We start from the raw sequence: 19,988 nt of genomic DNA on the forward strand, positions 1-19,988 counted from the left end.
GGGCTGCTTCTCTCCCAAAGTGCCAGGGACACCCCCACCACCCGTAAACCCAACCCCAGGCTGGTTTTACGGAAAACATTTATTGTGAGAAAATGTCAGAGCAAATGACTGGGGGCTCCCACAAACTGGTGGGTTTCCCCAAGGTTGGAACTGGGGCAGGAGCTCCAGGGGCAGGGGCCCTCGCTGCCGGCTACACGCTCCGCCGGAGGAGACCTTTGGTAGTCAGTTGGCCCAGACAGAGGACGGATGAATGGCTATCAAATGACAGGCTGTCAGAAGGGCCTTCTGAGGTGAGGGAAGGAGGGCAGGCAGACAACCTTCTCCTACCCCTCTGTGGTCTCAGGCTGAGCTGTGCAGGGGGCCAGGTTCCTGGTCATCTTCGGGCTGATAACGATGCTGCTGTTGGTGACGCGGGGCCCATACCAGCCTGCCCAGAACTGGGTGTCCTTGCCCCCGTGCTGGAAGAGGATGTGGCGGACGCCCGGAGGGTAATCTGAGAAAGTGTAGGAGACCTGGGGGGTGGGGAGAGGAAGAAGTGATCGCCCGGACTGGGGAAGGGACGAGATGGGGTGACCACCCCGCTGGAGAGGGGAAGAGCCAGGTCCTGCAGGGGAGAGGCCCCCCCCCCCCCGGCTGGACACCACGGGCTCCAGGCAGGAGAGCTGGGGCCTTCTGTGCCCCGAGGCTGACCCTTGTTTCTTTGCCCTCGTGGCCCTGAGAGAAGCAGGTGGTGAAGGGCAAGCAGGTGAGGCCTCACCTCTGTCCACTTGGCATTGTTCCATTGATCGATGGTCACGGGCGGGGGCTCAAAGGAGGCCAGGACGATGTAGTCGGCTGAGGCCAGCTGTACTCGGAGGTGGTAGGTACAGCCACAGTCTGCTCTGGCGGCGAACCTGGGGGAGGGTGGGGCTCAGGACAGTGCACCCCAAGACAGAAGGTGGCCCTGGAGGTGGGGGAGGTGGCAGCCCCATAAACTGGAGCTCTGAGTTGGATTTCCCTGCTCTGCCCCTGAGGCCCCGCTGGTTTCACTGCTCCCTGGGCCCTACTGTGCCCTTGGGGCAGTGGAGCAAAGCAGCATCCCTTTTGGGTATCCTCTGCTGATGTCCCTTTAACACAGCAAAAGGGTCCTTACAGATCAAGGCCTGGGCTGCGGGAGCTGTGTCACCTGTATGTTATCATGGATCAGACTGGAGATGTGGTAGGAGATTTAAGGGGTGGCCTGTGTGACAGGGGCTGGTATGGAGCTCACCCTCTGGCTGTCCACCCCTCTGCAGCTTTGGATGCCCCTCCAGCCCCATCCGTGACACTTTGAGTGGCGGCCTAGGGCCTGGCTGGAATTGGGGTCCTGCCCCTGCTGCTTTGGGCCAAGCCAGAGTCTTGCAGAGCTCTGGGTGCCGAGCAGGAGCCTGGGAAAGAGCTGAGGGGTGCACGGCGAAGGGGGAGGGGAGGCAGATAGGCGGGAGGCGTGGAGCAAAGTCCGGGGAGGGTGCGTCCTGGTGTCTCTGCTGCTTCAGTACTTGTTTGGTGACACTTTATCTGCGGGCCTCAGTCTCCCCATCTGTAAACTGGAATTAACACGTGCCGATGCAGGGTGGCAGGAGGGCCCAGAAGCACTGAATGAGCAAGCGCCGGGTCCGCCGGCTCTGGGGGCAGCCCCAACCCCAGGACACTGCCAGGCACAGACTGGGCACTGCCTATGGGTGTTCCCAGAAAGGAAAGAGGGGAGGACGCAGAGCGCGGCCCGAGCCCTGCTCACCAGTCCTTAACCACGATGTCAGGCCGAAACGTGTCTAGCAGCTCCTCCCCGTAGCCCTCGGCCTTGAGGTCCACCAGCTGGGACTTGAGGCACATCCTGTGGAGCATAAGGAAAGGTGGACATTTCCCGGGTGTGCGCCGTGGCCAGGACCCAGCAGTGTCCCCCGGCTGCTGTGGGACCGCGGCCACTGGCTGGTGCTGGCCTATGAGAAACACATGGGGGGAGGGGTCTGACCCACCTGTGCCTCGGTGGCATGTGACCCCAGTCCAAGGGTCCCAAAGAGGGCACCTTGGTGAACTCGTATTCCTAGATTAGGAACCAGAAGATACCTCTGACTTACCCTAATCACCACCCGCCGCCCCCCCCCGCCATGAATCCAGGCCGCTGAGGACTCCTGCTCTAGGCATCCACTTCCTCCAGCTGCAGAGAGAGGCCCTCGCTGAAGCTTGAGGTTTGGCAAAAGGTGTCCTGACCCCCTTCCCCCTCGACACTGCCAGCTCGGTGGTTTGTCCCTTACCCAAAAGATGTGACAAAGTACTTCTTGACTCTGGAGTCGGGAAAGTCCGTCCCGTGGTCTCCGGGGAGGCTCTCCACCTTCCAGCGGTCTCCGCCGTTGGAATCGATCTGCCAGGAGGTCATATCCTCTAGGAGAAACGGACCAAGGTCAGATTCCCCTGGGTAAGTGTACAGTTGGCCCTTCCCTCCTGCTGTCAGGAGGGAGGGAGGTATAAGGCTGGGCTTACTCAAGCTCCCATCTCAAGGCGAGCACCCCTCCAAAGCCTTTCCTCCAGCACATTCCCACCTGTCCCCACCATGTGGGCTCTGATCCGGGACCCTCCCTGCCCCACCTTGTCCCTGACGGGCTCTATTTGTAGCATGAAGCTGGGAAAAATAGAGAGTATTACCAGAAATTTGAAACTAGCCTTTCCTTCCTTTCGTTCACACTGTTGCTGGAGGGCTCTGGGAAATACCCAAGTTTCAGTTCTCAAAACATGAAGTTATGAAGGGCCTGTGATGGTACTTCTGTTCTTAATGGCTAATGTCAGTTTGTCCCAACGTGGCCCACTGACTTGACTGACGTTTCCCCTGACACCCTAGCTATGTAACTGAGATCCAAGGGGGCCTGAGGACTGGCTTGTGGGTTTGGTGGCAGGTCATGGGAACCTTCTGGGCTAGCTCAGACCCCCCTCTGCCCAGGCCAGGAGGGATAACCGTGAGGGTGGGCGTCCTCTGCATTGGTGGCATGTGGTGACCCCATACTCGTGATCCCCACCAGGTTGGCCTGGCAGGTTCCGGTCTCCCCGTTCAGACATTCAGACTGAGCTGAGAGGACCTTAAAAAAACAGCAGTGTTTCTCTACCAAGGCTTTCCAGAACAGTCACCAAGGGAGCTTTTCCAAATTGCTCTCTTCCTCCCTCTACTAGAAGCCCACACCTATTCCCTGGGTGCCCTGGGGCCCACCAGTAGAGAACCAGGGGAACAACACAGAAATCCAGCTGTGGGCCTGAGCCAGGCACAGGCTGCAGGCGGGCTCTGTGGAAGCTGTGTGAGCTGAGCCGGCAGCTCAGCTGGGTCGCTTCGGAGTGGAATCTGGGGCAGGCAGAGAGATTGGGTGTCTGGGCCACTGTCTGTGGGGCCTCAGAGAGGGGCCCGAGGGCCCTTATCAGTCAGGACCAGGCCCCAGCAACTGGGCAGTTCTGGATTTTCCGGTAGGACGCTCATCACGGGCCTAGCACTCCCCATCTATAAAATGGAGCCAACCTACTTATTCGGTCAACTCTCGGGATCCTTGTGAGGGTCAAGAGAGAAAACCGACGTGAAAGGGGTTCCAAGCGTACAAACTACGCCTCAGTCGATTGCTGCTGTAGCCCCAACAAGAAGCCCGGTGCCTGGGATGTGGTAGGTGTTCAATGAAGGGAAAAAACCACTGGCAAACATAAGAGAACATTAAGAGCTACGCAGGGGCCTCAAATTATGCAGTCACCTCTTGAAATCCTTATTTCCTTCATCTGGGTAATAGGGATAACAGGAGGATAATGACATTTGTGAAGACCTCAGTCCAGTGCCTGATGCAGAGGAAGCCCCTCCAGAAACGTTAGGCAGCTTAGACCGAACTCAAGAGAGGATGGTGAATGTGTAGTCTGTTCATTCAACAAACGTTTTCTGAGCACCTGCTATGTGAAGGCATCATTGCGGACACTGGGCGGAGAGGGGCAAGCAAGACCCATGAAGTCTGGACCTTGAAGTCTGTGGCAGAGGGGGGAAAAAAAAAACGACCAAGAGATAAATAAGGTAATTATAGGTAACGAAAGTGTCATCAAGGAACTGAACAGAGTGGATGTGATATAGATAGATGCGGGGCAGGAGGGGGTGGGGGCGCAGGCAGGTGTCTGAACTGAGACCTGAAGAATGAGGAATCAGGGGAGTGTGGGAGGGGTGTGAGAGAACGTTCCAGACAGTGTGGGAATCGTGAGGGTAAACAAGGCCTCCTGAGTGGCGGGAAAGGGGAGGGAACCGGCCTGGGGGCAGCCCCCCCCCCCCCCCCCCCCACTCACCTTCGGCACACGGATTGCGCAGGAGATTCCTGTGGAGGCTGCGTAGGAAGTAGAAGATCTTCCAGTCGGCCACAGCCTGGTCCCCGTCCTCGGTGATGAAGCCCTCACGCAGGCACTTGCGCTTCCAGAGGGTCACCAGGTCGATGAGGTCTCGCCAGAGGCTGCAGACCAGGCGGCAGCGCAGGAGCAGCTGGCGGGCGGGCACGTGCGTGAACACCTCCAGCAGGATGTTCTCAGGCAGCTCGTTGATGCTGACCGGGGCCATGGCTGGGGTGAGGTAGGGTGCACACACAGGCCTGTGGGGGGCAACACTGGTTACGAGCCCTGACCAAGCAGGTGGACCCCCTCGGATTCCCAGGGACCTCAGCCAGGGGCTCTTTTTTTTTTTTTTTTTTTTTTTAATTTTCTTAACGTTTATTTTTGAGAGAGAGAGAGAGAGTGTGAACGGGGGACGGGCAGAGAGAGAGGGAGACACAGAATCTGAAGCGGGCTCCAGGCTCCGGGCTGTCGGCACAGAGCCCGACGCGGGGCTTGGACTCAGGAGCTGAGCTGAGCTGTGAGATCATGACCTGAGCCGAAGTCAGAAGCTCAACCGATTGAGCCACCCGGGCTTTTGAAACGAGAGGGGTAGACGGCGCATTTGAGTGTCCTTCCAGTAGAGTAGGCTGTCAGAATACGGAGTGGTCACATGCTACGCACATTTTTAAAAGAGTGTAGTAAACACATTAATAGAGACTTTAGGAGCTAATATTTAAAGGGGCCCTTCCCCGCCCCCCCGCCCCATTAAAAGATAATTGCCTAACGGGGCGCCTGGGTGGCTCAGTCGGCTTAGCATCCGACTTCCACCGAGGTCATGATCTCACGGTTCGTGAGTTCGAGCCCCGCATCAGATGACTTGGAGCCCCACTTTGGGTGAGCACAAATCCTGCTTTGGGTGAGCCCCACTGCTCGCTCTCTCTCTCAAAAAAAAAAAAAAAATGTAATGGTGGACCTGGTGGCCTGGAAGACCTTGCCGAGCCCACGCTGTTGCCTGTGGGCTCTGCAGGAGTTTGTGGTAATGTTATTTTGGTGCTGGGAATTCACTATCTGTCTGGGGACGTAATAAAGATTTTATATTCCACGTCACAACTTCATTAAGTGGTGGGGCTAGTGCTGAGAAACCAACTTCCTCTCCCCAGATTGCTCACTTTGGCCTGGAAACCAGATGTGCTGAAACACCCCAATGAGAAGCACCCCCCCCCCCCCCCCAACTCCATTCTGGTTGGGGCATCAGGCCAGAACCCACTTTGAAATGCTCAGAAACTGCAAAGCAGATTGAGGGAGCCTGAGCAAGCCTGCCTGGGTTTGAATCCTGGCCTGCAGTGGCTAGCATGGGGAGCTGTAAAAGGAGCTAACAACTGCCCCAGCCTCAGAAGGGCCAGGAGGACTGAGCACAAGCAAAGCACTTAGCATAGGGCGGGTAAAGAAGTGCTCCAGACCCCCATTACTTACACTTCTGTCGTTAACAGCAAAAACAGTCCAGCAGCTGTACCCTCTACACCTGAATTGCACAAGGGTTCTGGAAAATTTACAGTGTCACCCTGGCCTGAATCTTGCCTGCTTATCCAGATCTCTAAGGAGATCCCCTAGGAGGGGAGGGAAGGCCAGCCACTGTCACTCAGATGGGCCTCATCTGATTACAGGTGGGAGAAGGAGGAACTATCCTCCCACCCCCAGAGTTTCTGAGATTTCTCACTTTCCAGAGCAGCCTACAGTCTTCCCAAAGCTACCGTCCCAGCAAAAATGAGGTGGGCACATCATCTAGCTCCTGCCCAGAGAGGAGCGTTTCAGCAGGGCAGAGAACAATAAAAAAGTACTTGTACCTTGCACAATAATGCTAGGATGGGAAAAACTGCGTGTGGCTAGGTCTTCCGATTTTTCAGAAGCAACTCTAAACGATTTTGAAAATACGACACCTGTCAATTTTTAAATGTTGGCAACTTCTATAGGCACTGTCTAGGCCAAATAAAAGTCGCTGGGTCGGAGTTAGAGGAGACTTAGGTACGAATAGCTCCTCACCCAGGCGTCCAGAGTCTGGTCTCTGGCTCCGGTTGAACGTTATCACCCGCACCCGCTCCCTTAGTTTCTATACTTCAAGGGTCTCCGGCGAGGCCTGACTGGGGCAGGAGGCGAAGCCACCCCGGGGCACCCTGTGCTTCTCACGTCCGCAGCCCGAGTCGCGACCTTCTTAACACCCCCTCCAGGTACTGTTAGCATGCCAACTTCTCGAAAGCAGAAGCTGAGGCTTGGGAAAGTTTGGGGCCGGACCCGGGCCCCCGCCGGCATGGTACTGCCGGGAGGTCCCAGATCGGCCCCGGGCAGGGTGTCGCTCCCAGGCGGCACGGCCCGGAGCCGGAGCCAGGACCGGGCGGCGCGGGAGCCGGCCCGGCTCGTGACCAGACCTGGGCGACAGCGCCCCGCGCTGCCCCTCCGCCTCGCGTCGCCCCCACCGCCGCCCCGACCCCCGCCCCGCGGTCCCCGGAGTCCCCGCCCGCTCAAGACTGCGTCGCCGGCTCAGTTAATGCCCCGCCCCCAGCCCCTCCCTTCCCTTCCTCCTCTCCCTCCCTACCCCGGGGGGTCCGGGACACCCAAGTCCTACCCGCGCCTGTCCCACGCCCGTCCCCCGGGCTGGACTGCGACCTGGACGCGGGGCGGGACGCCCCGCCGGACCTGAGCTCCGGGTCTGCCTGGACCCTTCGCCCTCCGCTGCGCCGTCAGCTCTCGCCCCGCCCCGCCCTCGCGTCACGCGCCGCGCTCGGACCGCCCCCCTCGGGTCCCGGGGCCGCGCCCACCGCCTCGCCCCGCCCCACGCCGTCCGACCCGACGCCCGCTCCTTCCGCAGCCAAGGGAAGGGAACCCTGAGGTCGTCGGTGCCTCCGCGGCCCTGCGGACCCTCCGGACCCTCCGGACCCTCCGGACCTCGGAGCCTTAAGCTCTCTTCTCCTCCAGGTGGTGGGCGGCTCGGCAGCCGGATCCCACGTCTTCCCTTTGCTTTCTCCTCCCTCAGGGAAGTCCGAGCTTTCTCCTAACCAAGAGTCCACCTGTGCGCGGGTCACCCTGAGACCTCTTCACCCGTTCCTTCCGGTATAGAGGGAGGTGGGGCTCGCCGCCGAGGGTGATTGCTGGAACTCTGGGCTGGAGCATGGCTTTCACCTTCACTAGGGAGTGGCTTCGCGTAGGCCTCAATCTACTCAAAAGTAAAAACCTCCCTGCGTTTATGTCGGGATTAAATTTATTAATTCCTTTCTTCATTCAACAAATAATTATCAAGCACCTACTTAAGGCAACCACAAAGGGTTGTGCAGGCTGTGCACTGCGCCAGGGTGCCTGGCCCAGGCCATCCTGTTAACTCGTCAGGGCTGCATCTCCCCCAAAGGGGTCTTTTACTAATAGTTTACCATACTGCTAGTGAGTGGTGTCCCTGCCAAGGCTGAGGCCCTAATCTAGTTTGCTACTGAGATAAACAGTACATTAAGCACCAACTGTGTGCCACATACCATTCTAAATGCTGGGGCTTCATCTAATGTCAGTAAAACTCTTGGCCAAGTAAGTAAGCGGTAACTGGTACCTGCAGTGAGATGCATACAAGGGCTACCCAGATATTCCCCCCCACCCCCCAGGGCAGGGCTTCCCATGAAACTTGCCTTTCCCCCTCAGAAACCACAGGGCACAGGTTGGGCTGGGAACACCTTTTATTTAGCTGCATGCAGCAGGAGCAGAATCACAGCACAGCTGTCCTTCCAGCAGGAGGGAGAGGAAGGAGTGAGGTTGGGCAGGCGGGGTGGGGTGGGGGGGGGGGGTGTTCTGGGAACGGCAGTTCCAGGGGTGGGATAGGGGCTTGGGATGTTTTCCAAGCCACAGGGAAGGTGATCTGGGCATGGAGGTGGATGGGTGGTCCTTGAAAACCTCCCACTCATCTCATCCAGGGCTTACACGTCCCGGCTCTTAGAATCAGGGTCTAATCCTGCCCCCCACCTGCCCTGGGTTACCATGCACAGGACTCCAGGGGTCTTCTGGAGATCCTGCGTCCACCTGATACCCATCTGACTTCTGACTTCTCGGGCTTCATCGATAATGAGGTCAGTCCAGACCTGGCCTGGACCCCAACCCATCTTGGGCCTGCCCATCTCAGGCCAGGCCTGAGCTTGGCGGGCAGAGCAAAGAGCTTGGGAGGGGCAGAAGACAGGCCAGCACAGCTCCTCTTCTGCTTCCAGATCTGTCTGAGCTATATGGTCACCTCCCAGCATCTGCACGCTCTAGGCCAGGCACAGGCTTGCCAGATGTCTTGACTGTCCTTGCTCTGAGGGCCCCCAGTGTAGACAGGGAGAAAGGGCCCAGGAGGGGAAGGTAGGAGACACGCATCTAGATTTGGCATCTGAGCTCGGAGACCACTCTTGGAGGAACCTGGGAGAACATCCTGTACCTCCCCAACCTCAGGGGCCCCATCTCTTAAAGGAGCCCACGCAGGCCTCCCCTGCCATCACTCAGGCTGAGACCTGGGGCAGAGCGCTGGCCCCCATGGCGTGTGAGTCTCCACAAAATAGGCAACTGAGGGGCAAGGATGAACCAGGAGGTCTGGGGGAGCCCGCACCCCTCCCCTTCCCTAACCCAGCCCTTCTCTGAGAGCAGTTTACCAGTCGGGGTTTGGCGGATCAGGGCTTGGGGGGCGTCAAGGCAGTGGGGGCCCGATGGTGATGCTGCTGTTGGTGACCCTCGGGCCGTACCAGCCGGCCCAGTAGTGAGTGTCCACGCCGCCGTGCTGAAACCAGATGTAGCGGACGCCGGGTGGGTAGTTGGAGAACGTGTGAGAGACCTGGCGGCAGGTGGAGGGAGAGAGGTCAGGGGCCAAGGTCTTAATGCTGGCCCAGCAGTCAGCAGAACTGAGTTCTAGTCCTACTCTGTGATTTTGGGCAGACCCCTTCCCCTCTCTGCCTCAGCTTCCTCATCCGTAAAATGGAGCAGAGTCCTCCTGGGTCCGTCCACTCCACAGGATTGCCCAAGCGCAGCTCAAAGGAACTGAAGGAAAGTGAAAGAGGTCCAATACGGTCATCACTGCGCACGCGTGGCTATTTCAGTTAAAATTAATCAAAACTAGAGAAGATTAAAAATGTAATTCCTCCGTCACACTAGGGACTAGTTCTTATTAAGTGTTCGATAGTCACATGTGGCTATTGGTTACATAGACCATTTCTCCTGGACAGCACTGGTCTCAATTGGCAAACTATGGCCTAGGGGCCCACTGCCTGTTTTTGTAAATGAAGTTTTACTGGCACACAGCCGTGTCTATATAGCTGCTTTCACAACGCAATGGCCCAGCTGAAGGGTTGAGTAGAGGCGATAGAGACAGCAATGCCTCCGAAGCCTAAAATATTTTTGTCTGCTGCCCCCTGGTCTAAATAGTAGGAATAACCGATATTAGTAACTAGAACCCGCCAACCTTTTCGAACATGGCTTTACCAGCACCATTTCGCTGATGTCTTTTCGAGCTCGAGCAGCTGGTGCCCAGGTGAGAAGCAGCAGAGCTGGGATCTGAACCCAGGCCCGTTTGACTGCAGTCTCAGCCTTGGGCAATATGCCACCTGCCCTCTTCCCAGTTCACATACCTCCCTCCACTTGGCATCGCTCTTCTGCTGGATTGTTGCCGGGTCTGGCTGGAAGGTCCCCAGCGGCGCATGTGCTGACGACAGGAGCTGAACACACAGCTGGTACTTGGACCCGCAGTCTGGCCTGGCTGCGAACCTGCATGCAGAGGGAGGGCCCATTAGGGCCTCGGAGATGGGGGGCAGGGTGGGGGCGGGGCGCCTGAGTGGCAGGCCCCCCTCCCCCAGGCCCTCGCCCCAGGCACTCACCAGTCCTTGACCTCGATGTCCGGCCGTGTGGTGTCCATCAGCTCCTCCCAATACCCTTCGGCCTTGAGGTCCACCACCTGGGACTTGAGGCAGGTGCTGGGGAGGGCGGGCGGAGGGATGGGAGGGGCTGGGGCTCAGCACTAGGGCACTGGGGGGTTAGGGCTGCCCCTCTCAGGGGCAGGAGATCCCTGGGTGAAGTGGCTTGGGCTTCCCCCCACCCCAAGACTTCCCCAGCCTCAGATCTTACTAATAAGAAGTCACGAAGTATTTCTTGACCTGGTCATTGGGGAATTCCTTCCTCTGGTCTCCAGAGAGGTTCTCCACCTTCCACTCATCGCCTCCATTCACATCCAGGCTCCAGAATTCAAAGCCCTCTGGCCAGAAAGCAGAACTCACGTCATAGGGAAACCCCTCAGTGGTCCCTTTCTCACAACCTCCTGGATCTGCTCCTTGGATCTCTGCAGCTACCCTCAAGCCTCACGCTGTGGGATGCTGCTGATCAACAGTAGCTGTCTTTTTTTTTTTTTTTTACTTAAAAAAATTTTTTTAATGTTTATTTATTTTTGAGACAGAAACAGAGCATGAACAGGGGAGGGTCAGAGAGAGAGGGAGACACAGAATCTGAAGCAGGCTCCATGCTCCGAGCTGTCAGCACAGAGCCCGACGTGGGGCTCGAACCCACCGACTGTGAGATCATGACCTGAGCCGAAGTTGGACGCTTAACCAACTGAGCCACCCAGGCGCCCCAACAGTAGCTGTCTTGTATTAGGTGCTTCCTGTGCGCCAGGCACCATGGCAAGTGATTGCCACTGGGAATCCCAAGACATGCGACCATGGGAGTGACCAAATCCCTTCTGTGATGGAGAACGCTCTGATGCCAGAGCCAGCCAGATCTGGAGCTAGTCCCAGCTCTACCAGTATGAGGCTGTGTGACCCTAGATACGTTGCTTTCCCTCTCTGAGGCTTGGTTTTGTCCTCTGTAAACTGGAGTTAAGAACAAGAGCTGGCAAACTTTTTCTGCCAAGGGCCAAAAGAGTTTAGGTTTTGTGGGCTACATACTATCTCTATTAGTCTTTATTTTTATTTTTATTTTTTTGACATATAACCATTTAAAATCACAAAAGCTAGTTTCAGCTCCTGGGCCAGGTGTGCCCTGGCCATAGAGTGCCAAGGTCCATGGTCATGGCCATTGGGGAGTCAAGTGAGGCAGGCATCTGAAAGCTCTGGACGGCTTGGAGTTATTTCATTGTCATTGTGCTCCAGAATTTGGTCATATACTAGAAAATGAGGTTCCCATCCCATCCCATCCCATCCCAGTGCCTGGCCAATGAGTTACTATGCAGTAAGAGAAAAAGAGAGCTCTAGGTGATGTAGAAATTTTGTTTTACCTGTTGTTGTAATACGCTGGAAAGAAGAGTGGATCTCTCATCCTCCCATGAGTAAAGTCCCCTTTGCACTCTGGGACAGTCCTAGTACGCCTAGCCCTGGAGTCTGGGATCCAGGCCAACAAATTATGGCTCTGATTTCCTGGTCTTGTGTCTTGGGCACAAGTAGTCCTGACTGGTCAACAGTCCCTCACTGGGGAAATAATCTTAAGAGTGGAATGCAAAATGCCACTCTCGACCTCAGTTTGCCCATGTGAAAAATGGGAGCATTAACAGCACCTACCTCTTGGGATTATTGTGGGAGGATTAAGGAGTTAAGCCATCCAAAGTGCCTGGTTCATAGTAAATGCGTAATGAAAGTCAGCTGCTGTCACAGCCGTGTGTGTGTTGGGGGCAGGTCAGACCCCACCCTACATCCCACCTTCAGCACATGGATTGTGTAGGAGATTCCTGTGGAGGCTGCGTAGGAAGTAGAAGATCTTCCAGTCGGCCACAGGCTGGTCCCCGTCCTCGGTGATGAAGCCCTCACGCAGGCACTTGCGCTTCCAGAGGGTCACCAGGTCGATGAGGTCTCGCCAGAGGCTGCAGACCAGGCGGCAGCGCAGGAGCAGCTGGCGGGCGGGCACGTGCGTGAACACCTCCAGCAGGATGTTCTCAGGCAGCTCGTTGATGTTCCCCACGGCCATGGCTTGTGGCTTCTGGACAACCCCCTGTGGTTATTGAGAAGCTACCCTTCAAAGCCGGCCCCTTCTCCCAGAACAGAATATTCGCAACACCCCATGGTGGTGGAGGTTCCCATCCCAGCTCTGCCACTTGCTGTCTCGGGAAATTCACCGAGCGTCTCCGAGCCTCAGTTTCCTCCTCTGAAAAATGGGACCAGGAACTGTACTAAAATGCGTTCAAATGCCGTGACACAACAGATGCTCAATAAATGGTAACTGATTTTACTGCCACCATACGACAGCCTCTAAAAGACGCTAAGGAGGCCCAGAGGGGTGCCAGTACCTGCCCAAGGTCATATAGACAGAGGAGGGAAAGAGTCTTCTGATTCTAGAGGCGGCCTTTTCCAAAAAGCAAGTCTTTACAGCGTGAATGACAATGCGCAGCCCCGCAGAGCACTCCAGCAAGTCCTCCAACGGAGGAGGGAGAGAGATTGGGGGCAGGGGGGATAATTATCCTGGTGTCTGACGGAGGTCTAAAGAGCTCAAGCGACTTTCTCAAGGCCGCAGAGTAAATGATCCCCCTAGCTGGGACTGGAGATGGGGTGGGAGATGGGGAAAGAAAGGCCTTTCCAACACTCCATCCTCGCGGCTGGGCTTTCAGCCCCACGACCCCCGGCGCGCGCGCTTCCCACCCTCCGTTGTGGCTTTAAAGTGCCCCAATCCAAAACTGGGGCTTGGACCCCTGAGCATCGATAAGCGACCCCGGCCCCGGTTCCCTCTTGCGCCGCCGCTGGAGCCCGCGCCGCGCAGCCCCCGAGTCCTGGGCCTTGTCCGCGCCGGGCCGCCCTCTGCGCACTGCCGCGAGGCCGGAAATCGCCCTGCTCGCCCGCCCGCCCTCCGGCCCCCAGCCCCGGACGGCCCGCGCCCCCGCCGCAGCGCTCCCCGCGCCCACTCCCGCCGGGTCACCTTCGCTTAGCCGCCGCTGCCGGATCCCGCTGGGTCGCGGGGCTGAGCGGACCTCCGCCGGCTGTAGCGAGCGCGTACGGCCCCGCCCCGGCCCGCCAGGCCCCGCCCCGGCCCCGCCCCCTTGGCCCGCCCCGCGCCGCGCCCCCCACCGCTACGTAGGAAAATTACCTGGAGTGGGGCGCCGGGAGGGGCCTCCGCCCTCCTCCCTCCTCCAGGGCGGCGCGCCCCGCACCCTCCGCATGACCCAGACTCGCGGTGCCCCCTCGCCTCCTCCTCCCAGCCGCCACCCCTGGAGGGAGCTGGGAGACACCCCAAATCGGATCCCCATTCCCATTAAAAAACCCGACTCCCGACCTTTCCCTGCCTCCTGGGTCCGCCTGGAACCGGTAGCCTCAGGCCTGGGGCCGACCGCTCCAGACTGCGGGGCGTCCCGGCTCCGGGCCAAAGGCGGGGCGGGGGCGGAGGCGGGGGCCTTTAAGAGGCGCGGCCAGCCGGGACCCGACCTAGACGCGGGCAGCGCCTGGACTCGCCGCCGCCGCCGCGGGACTCGGGCAGCCCCGCAGCCCCGCAGCGCTCCGGCTCCTCCTCCTCTCCTGACCGCCCTCCGCAGCGATGGACGGAGACGGTGAACCAGGTAGCCGCTGCCACCCGGATCCCCTCGCTCGGCCCGGGAGGGGAGACCGAGGCAGGCGGGCGAGCGAATGCTACGGAGAGGGGGCATCAGAAAGCGAGGGGGTCCTGGCGACCGAGCGCGGCAAACTTTCACCCACGCAAAGCCCTTGAAACAGTTTTAAAAGAGCACAGCCCTGTGGCTGGAGGCCTCCAGAGGTGACAGGCAGGGAGGGAGGACTCCTGGGTCCTATTTACGGGGGGGGGGGGGAATAGTGTAGGGGTAATCCCACATTCTCGCCTCTCAGCTTCCTGAGGGTCTGTTGGGTCCGGGTCTGGGACACATCTGGGACGCCGCAGGCTGCAAGCTTTTTTTTTCCCCCCCCATCAACTTCTTTCATTTGCCAGCTCTGGCCCTTGAACTGCGTGTATCCCTACGGCTTTCTTGGGGTTACCGGCTTCTCCTCACCCCATCCCTGCCTTCCTCCTTGGCTCCCTTGTCTGGAGGGACTGCTCTTCAACTGGGTGGCCGGTTGCCCAGTGGGGATCAGGCCAGCGGTGAGGGAGAGTTGGGGCACAGCTCAGAGCCCTCTGAGACTGCCCAGTCATCTTGCCTGGCACCAAAGACCCCCCCTCTCCCCATCCCTCGAATTCCCTGCTGGGCCTGTAGGGGTTGCCTGCTGAGTCAGGGTGGGAACAAAACCTGCCTGCAGATTTCCCCACCCCGGTCCCAGCAGGCCCATCTGAGAGTGGGCCTTCCTGGAGGAGTCAACAGGAAACACTGATGCACGCTCTGGTAACCAAGCCCCTCTCTCCCCAGTCCTGAAACTCCCAGCTCCTTCAGCCCATGCTCCCAATCCGTGACCCCCCTGCCACGCCCTCTATAGGGCCCCAGAATGGGCTTCTGCTTTTTCCCAGGGCTCAGCTATTCCCTGGACTCCAGGGCCCAGTGCAGGTGAGTGAATCAGCCTGGGAGGCAGCTTCTAGGGGCCAGATAACTTTCCGACAGCAACAATGTGGGGAGTTGTGTGTACTGGAAAGGGGTTGGGGGGGGGGGCTGTAATTAGATCTGGGGCCTGGAGTGCCAGGCCTGGGGCCAGAAGAGGGGACTGGGCAAGGTGCACCTTTCGGGGGAGCATCAGGTGTCCACCAGGGCCAGGGCAGGGCAGGGGGAGGGCTGGAGAGGTGAGGACACTGGGGCTGGCTCCCCAGAGAGCTGTGGGCAGCAGAACAGGCAGGTGATGCAGCTTCAGGGCCTGGCATTTTCCTTTCTGTCTGCCCATTGTTCTTTCGTGTGACTTGGGAGAAGCTAGGAAACTGGGCCTCAGTTTCCTCTCTGCAAAAAAGAAAGGGAAAACCCCCGCATCATAAAGATGTGCCCCCCCCCCCCGCCAATGCAGCTAATAATGAAGGAAAGCGTTGTGCTCAGTAAGATTCACTAAATAAGATTTGCGGAGGACTGACTGTGTGCTCTGGGCTCTGAAGAAGAGGTAAACCCTGGTTCAGCTCTCAAGGGCCTGACTGTGGGAGGGGGGAGAATATGCTACATGTGAGGAGGGGCAGTAAAGCCTGGCAGGCTGGGGTCCCGGCAACACCCAGACTTGGGTCTAGGCCCTGCCTGTTCTCCCCCCACCCCCGGTTCAGCCTGTTTCTACCACTGCCTGGGCTTTCCAGGCTCTAGCCCTTAGGAACGCCCCATCCTAGATCTGAGAGCACTAGTCTCCCCCACCCGTCCCCATCACCCAGAGTGGTCCCAGCCCCTCACCACCGTGTCTTCCTCCTCCAGAGATACTGTGCACTCAGTATCTGCTTACTCAAGGTTTTGATGGCCCAGCTGAGGCCGGCTGGGTTCCAGGAGATAGTCCAGCCTGCAGCTCCTGACGTCTGTCCACCTCCTTACACTTTAGAATGCTCTTGCCCCCTCCCCAGGGGATTGGAACATCAGCACTGTTCGAATGGCCTGGCACAATGATTACTCCCATTTTATAGATGAGGAAACTGAGGTCCAGGGATAGGACAAGGGAGTGAAAAGACCTTCCTTTCTTGAGCACTTATTATATCTCCCTGTTTGATATACCTGCTGTCTATTTTATTTGAGAGAGAGAGAGAGAGAGAGAGAGAGAGAGAGAGTGAGCCCCAGCAGGGGAGAGGGGCAGAGGGAAAGAGAGAGAGAGAGAGGGAAAGAGAGAGAGAGAATGAATCCCAAGCAGGCTCCATGCTGAGTGCAGAGCCTGGGGTGGGGCTCGATCCCAGGACCCCAGGATCATGACTTGAGCTGAAACCAAGAGTTGGGCACTCGATCCACTGGGCCACCCAGGCGCCCCTACCTGCTCTCTTTTAATGAGCCCCCACATCATACTGCTGTGGCCAGCAGGGGATTACGATCCCTGTTCCCCTTTCCCTTCAGGCCTCAGATCCCCATGTCCCTGTCCTAATACTAGCAGCATAACCCTTGGTGAGTCAAAATCAAAGGCACCTCCAAAGTCAACAAACTATTTTATTGAGGGCATTTTTTTTTTTTGAGCCTGGATTTGAACCCAGTCTTCAACCACTCATTTGCTGTGTGATCCTGAGTGGTTTCACCTCACTATTGCCTCCGTTTCTTTATCAATGACATAGCGACAGCAGGAGGAGCAACCTCAGAGAGATGCTGCAAGGATTTGGAATAAATAAAAACGCTGAGGACAATGTCTCGCTCTTGCTAAATGCCCAGTAAACATTAGCTGCTGACAGTGTGCCAGGGAGGGTTCGAGACGCCAGGCACTGGGGTGAAGCAGTGAGTGTCCCAGACCCAGTCCTGCCTTCTTGCACTCACTCTAGTCCTGAGGGAGGTGTTTACAAACCAACACACCCTAAGACAAGCGCTAGGAGGGACAGGAACTCCACGGCTAGAAGATTTCGTGGTGGGAAGTCCGGGAGCCGTCCCCAGAGGAGGTGAGGGGAGGCAGGGATCTCAGGGCGCGGTTGTAAGGATAAAGGAGTGGATGAAGTCAAGTTTGTGCAATTAGATGGGTGCCCTTACGATCAGATTATCAGTTGCTGTTGACCGCTCGGGTTTACTGGCCCTGCCAGGAAACTCTTCCGACTGGGCGCTGGTCTGCGGCCCTAGCCCCCTGGGGTCTCCTCCACTGGGCGCCGGTCTCTGGCCACAGAGCCTCGGGCCCCGGTTTCGGATCGTCCGAGGGTGGGTGAGGGGCAGATACCCGACACGTCGCGGTTCTGAAGCTTGGAGGGGGATATTCTGAGCAGAGTCACAGCCCCCGCCCCCCTCCCCTCCCCCGCCTGCAGAGAGCTTGGGCCAGCCGGAGGAGGTGAGCCCGGAGGGGCAGCAGGAGGAAGCCGGCGCGGAGGAGGCGAGCGCCGGGGAGGAGCGGCCCGAGGAGGAGGAGGAGGAGGCGGCGGCGTACCTGGAGGAGCTGCCCGAGCCGCTGCTGCTGCGCGTGCTGGCCGAGCTGCCGGCCGCCGAGCTGGTGCAGGCCTGCCGCCTGGTGTGCCTGCGCTGGAAGGAGCTGGTGGACGGCGCCCCCCTCTGGCTGCTCAAGTGTCAGCAGGAGGGGCTGGTGCCCGAGGGCGGCGCCGAGGACGAGCGCGACCACTGGCAACAGTTTTACTTCCTGAGCAAGCGGCGGCGCAACCTTCTGCGCAACCCGTGCGGGGCAGGTGAGGGGCCCCGGGGAGCTCAGCTTTCCCTGCTGCAAAATGGGCCGGAGCAACGCCAGCCTGCTTGGAGGGCTAAATGGGATAAAGCCCCGGCACGACGCCCCGCGGGGCAGCCCCGACAAGAATCCTGTGCATATTATTGGCTCCTGGGGCCGCCTGCTCTCTGGGGGTCCCTTTTCCAGGTCCTTCCACCCTCACGATCTGAGGCAAGACGGGCCCCGTGGAGGGCCCTCCCAGGAGGGAGAGAGAATCTGGGGACGAACAGGAAATTCCTCCCGTTCCAACCCCTCGCATCACCTGCCTCCCCCACCCTCCCCACCCCGTTAAAGGACCACGTTCCCCTGCCCCGCAACTGATGGCGCGGGAACCAGCCCGGCCACACCCTCAGCAGGGAGTGGGTGACCAGGGTGGGGCTTTCGTGCTCTTACAGAGGACCTGGAGGGCTGGTGCGACGTGGAGCACGGAGGGGACGGCTGGAGGGTGGAGGACCTGCCCGGAGACTGTGGGGTGGAATTCATCCACGACGAGAGCGTCAAGAAGTACTTCGCCTCCTCCTTTGAGTAAGGAGAAGGGGGATGGAGGGCACGGGGGTGGGGGTGGGGGGAGGGGGTCTCCACTCCCTCCTAACTCCAGTTCCCCAGGTGGTGTCGCAAAGCGCAGGTCGTTGACCTGCAGGCTGAGGGCTACTGGGAGGAGCTGCTGGACACCGCTCAGCCGGCCATCGTGGTGAAGGACTGGTGAGCGGCCTTGGGGGTGGGGCCGGGACGGTAGGGAGGGGAAGGGAGAGGGGTGAGGGAGGGAGCAGGGGTGTGTGTGTGTGTTGGGGGGGGGCAACCTGGAGCCGCTGCCCTGCCCCAGGGGCCGGGGCCTCCCAACTCTACTGGTTGTGGCTACATGGGCCACAGGGTTTTCGGGAGAAGGTGGAAACCCACCTCTCCTGCTGACTTTCAAAGGTGGGCAATTAAAAAAACAAAACTTGTCACTGTGGGCTGGCTTTAGCCCCGGGGGTGGGTCTGGCCGACCTGGGGTGTAGTCCCTGGGGTTTGGACCTTGGGCGAATCCACGCTCTCTCTGGCCTCAGCTTCCTTATCTGTAAGACGGGGACCTTAGTAGTACTGGCCGGCGGGGTTGGGCGGAAATGAGAACTTCGGTAGCAGGCAGGGCCCGCAGTACCGGCTGAGCAGGGTTCCCCCGGCCCTCGCTCTGTCCCTCGGGGCAGGTACTCGGGCCGTAGGGACGCCGGCTGCCTGTACGAGCTCACGGTGAAGCTGCTGTCGGAGCACGAGGACGTGCTGGCCGAGTTCAGCAGCGGGCAGGTGGCGGTGCCCCCAGACAGCGACGATGGCTGGATCCAGGTGAGCCTGGAGGCTCCGGGGGGCGGGGCGGGGCCTGGGAGCGAAGGGCGGGGCTCATGGAAACCCCGCCCATGGCACGCGTGGCCAGGGTAACGCAGACTTGGCCGAGAGGTGTGGGTGAGGGACCCTGGCTGAGACACCCAGAAAGGGGGCGGGCCAGGGGTTGGGAAAGTGCGCTGGGGTGGGGTGGCTGGGGGAGGTGTCAGGGCCCTAACCCGACCCTCCTACCTCCACCCCCCAGATCTCCCACACCTTCACCGACTATGGGCCCGGTGTCCGCTTTGTCCGCTTCGAACATGGGGGTCAGGACTCCGTCTACTGGAAGGGCTGGTTCGGGGCCCGAGTGACCAACAGCAGCGTGTGGGTGGAGCCCTGAGTGACCCCTCCTCCAACCTCAGCCCTCTTGGAGGTGCAGAGGCCTGGGGTAGATAGGCCTTAGTAGCCCCCTCACTTTTTCCATCCCCCACCTCACCCCCACCCCCACACACTCCTCTCCTGCCCCATTCTCCCAGCCCAGCCCCCACACTGGGAAAGAGGAGTTTTGCTGGCGTATATGTGCATCTAGAAAATAAGATGGGTGAGGGTATGGGCCTGGGTCGGGCCCACCGCTGAATCCCCTGCACCTAGTACAATGCCTGCCGCAAAGTGGGCACCTAATAAATATTTGTCCAAGGAAGGAATGAATGAACAAACGGATGAATGAACACCGCCCCCTTTGCATCCTCCTCTGTCTCTTGGGGGCCCCTGGCCCAGCCTGGAAAAATACTTGGTGGGGCTCCAGCTGCTCTGGTTTCCAGAGGCCCTTGGGCCGGTACAGAGCCAGCCAGGCCCCGGCCGGCTGGACAAAGGCCGGGATTGTGAGGCCAAGGAGTGGGGAGCTGGGCCTGGCGCCTGACTGACACCCAAGCTGCCCAGAGGCCAGAACAGGGTGTGTGTGTGTGTGTGTGTGTGTGTGTGTGTGTCTGTCGGGGGCGGCGGGGGTGGGGGGGGGTTGCCCTCCAGGCCTCTCTTGGTCCTCGTCCTGTTCCTTTCTGAGACCAGGATGGTGGGTGGCGGTAGCTTCTCACTTAGCACACAAATTCTCCGGGGCCCAAGGGATGGATGCCGGTGGCCCTGGTGGGGATGGGGAGCTGGGGGTGGGGGTGGCTAGGG

General features: G+C 59.1%; 3 protein-coding genes across 9 annotated transcripts; 1 reads left to right on the plus strand and 2 right to left on the minus strand.

Moving 5' to 3' along the window:
- Positions 1 to 61: 61 nt before the first annotated feature.
- FBXO6 (F-box protein 6) lies at positions 62 to 7,289 on the minus strand. 3 transcript variants are annotated; one of them, XM_058719078.1, is made up of 6 exons: positions 7,270 to 7,289; positions 4,312 to 4,607; positions 2,274 to 2,400; positions 1,757 to 1,852; positions 758 to 893; positions 62 to 512 (listed from the first exon to the last, which is right to left on the minus strand). In XM_058719078.1, the coding sequence occupies exons 2-6, from the start codon at positions 4,574 to 4,576 to the stop codon at positions 324 to 326; spliced, it is 813 nt and encodes a 270-aa protein (XP_058575061.1). In that variant the 5' UTR covers positions 4,577 to 4,607; positions 7,270 to 7,289; the 3' UTR covers positions 62 to 323. The 3 variants fall into 3 exon arrangements, with proteins under 3 accessions (XP_058575061.1, XP_058575059.1, XP_058575060.1); XM_058719076.1 differs by lacking the exon at positions 7,270 to 7,289 and adding an exon at positions 6,950 to 7,100; XM_058719077.1 differs by lacking the exon at positions 7,270 to 7,289 and adding an exon at positions 5,803 to 5,821.
- Positions 7,290 to 8,024: 735 nt separating this feature from the next.
- On the minus strand, positions 8,025 to 17,332 carry FBXO44 (F-box protein 44). 5 transcript variants are annotated; one of them, XM_058719084.1, is made up of 6 exons: positions 17,229 to 17,332; positions 12,006 to 12,294; positions 10,447 to 10,573; positions 10,200 to 10,295; positions 9,954 to 10,089; positions 8,025 to 9,163 (listed from the first exon to the last, which is right to left on the minus strand). In XM_058719084.1, exons 2-6 carry the CDS (start codon positions 12,268 to 12,270, stop codon positions 9,020 to 9,022), a joined length of 768 nt encoding a protein of 255 aa, XP_058575067.1. In that variant the 5' UTR covers positions 12,271 to 12,294; positions 17,229 to 17,332; the 3' UTR covers positions 8,025 to 9,019. The 5 variants fall into 5 exon arrangements, with proteins under 5 accessions (XP_058575067.1, XP_058575068.1, XP_058575065.1 ...); XM_058719085.1 differs by lacking the exon at positions 17,229 to 17,332 and adding an exon at positions 13,381 to 13,484 and having other exon boundaries at positions 10,476 to 10,573; XM_058719082.1 differs by lacking the exon at positions 17,229 to 17,332 and adding an exon at positions 13,381 to 13,484.
- Positions 13,732 to 19,540, plus strand: FBXO2 (F-box protein 2). The gene is made up of 6 exons (XM_058719081.1): positions 13,732 to 13,846; positions 17,110 to 17,481; positions 17,912 to 18,041; positions 18,123 to 18,218; positions 18,701 to 18,836; positions 19,078 to 19,540. The coding sequence occupies exons 1-6, from the start codon at positions 13,825 to 13,827 to the stop codon at positions 19,210 to 19,212; spliced, it is 891 nt and encodes a 296-aa protein (XP_058575064.1). The 5' UTR covers positions 13,732 to 13,824; the 3' UTR covers positions 19,213 to 19,540.
- Positions 19,541 to 19,988: the final 448 nt, after the last annotated feature.

The sequence above is a fragment of the Neofelis nebulosa genome, chromosome 2 (assembly GCF_028018385.1).
Source record: "Neofelis nebulosa isolate mNeoNeb1 chromosome 2, mNeoNeb1.pri, whole genome shotgun sequence".
NCBI classification, from domain to species: Eukaryota; Metazoa; Chordata; class Mammalia; order Carnivora; family Felidae; genus Neofelis; species Neofelis nebulosa.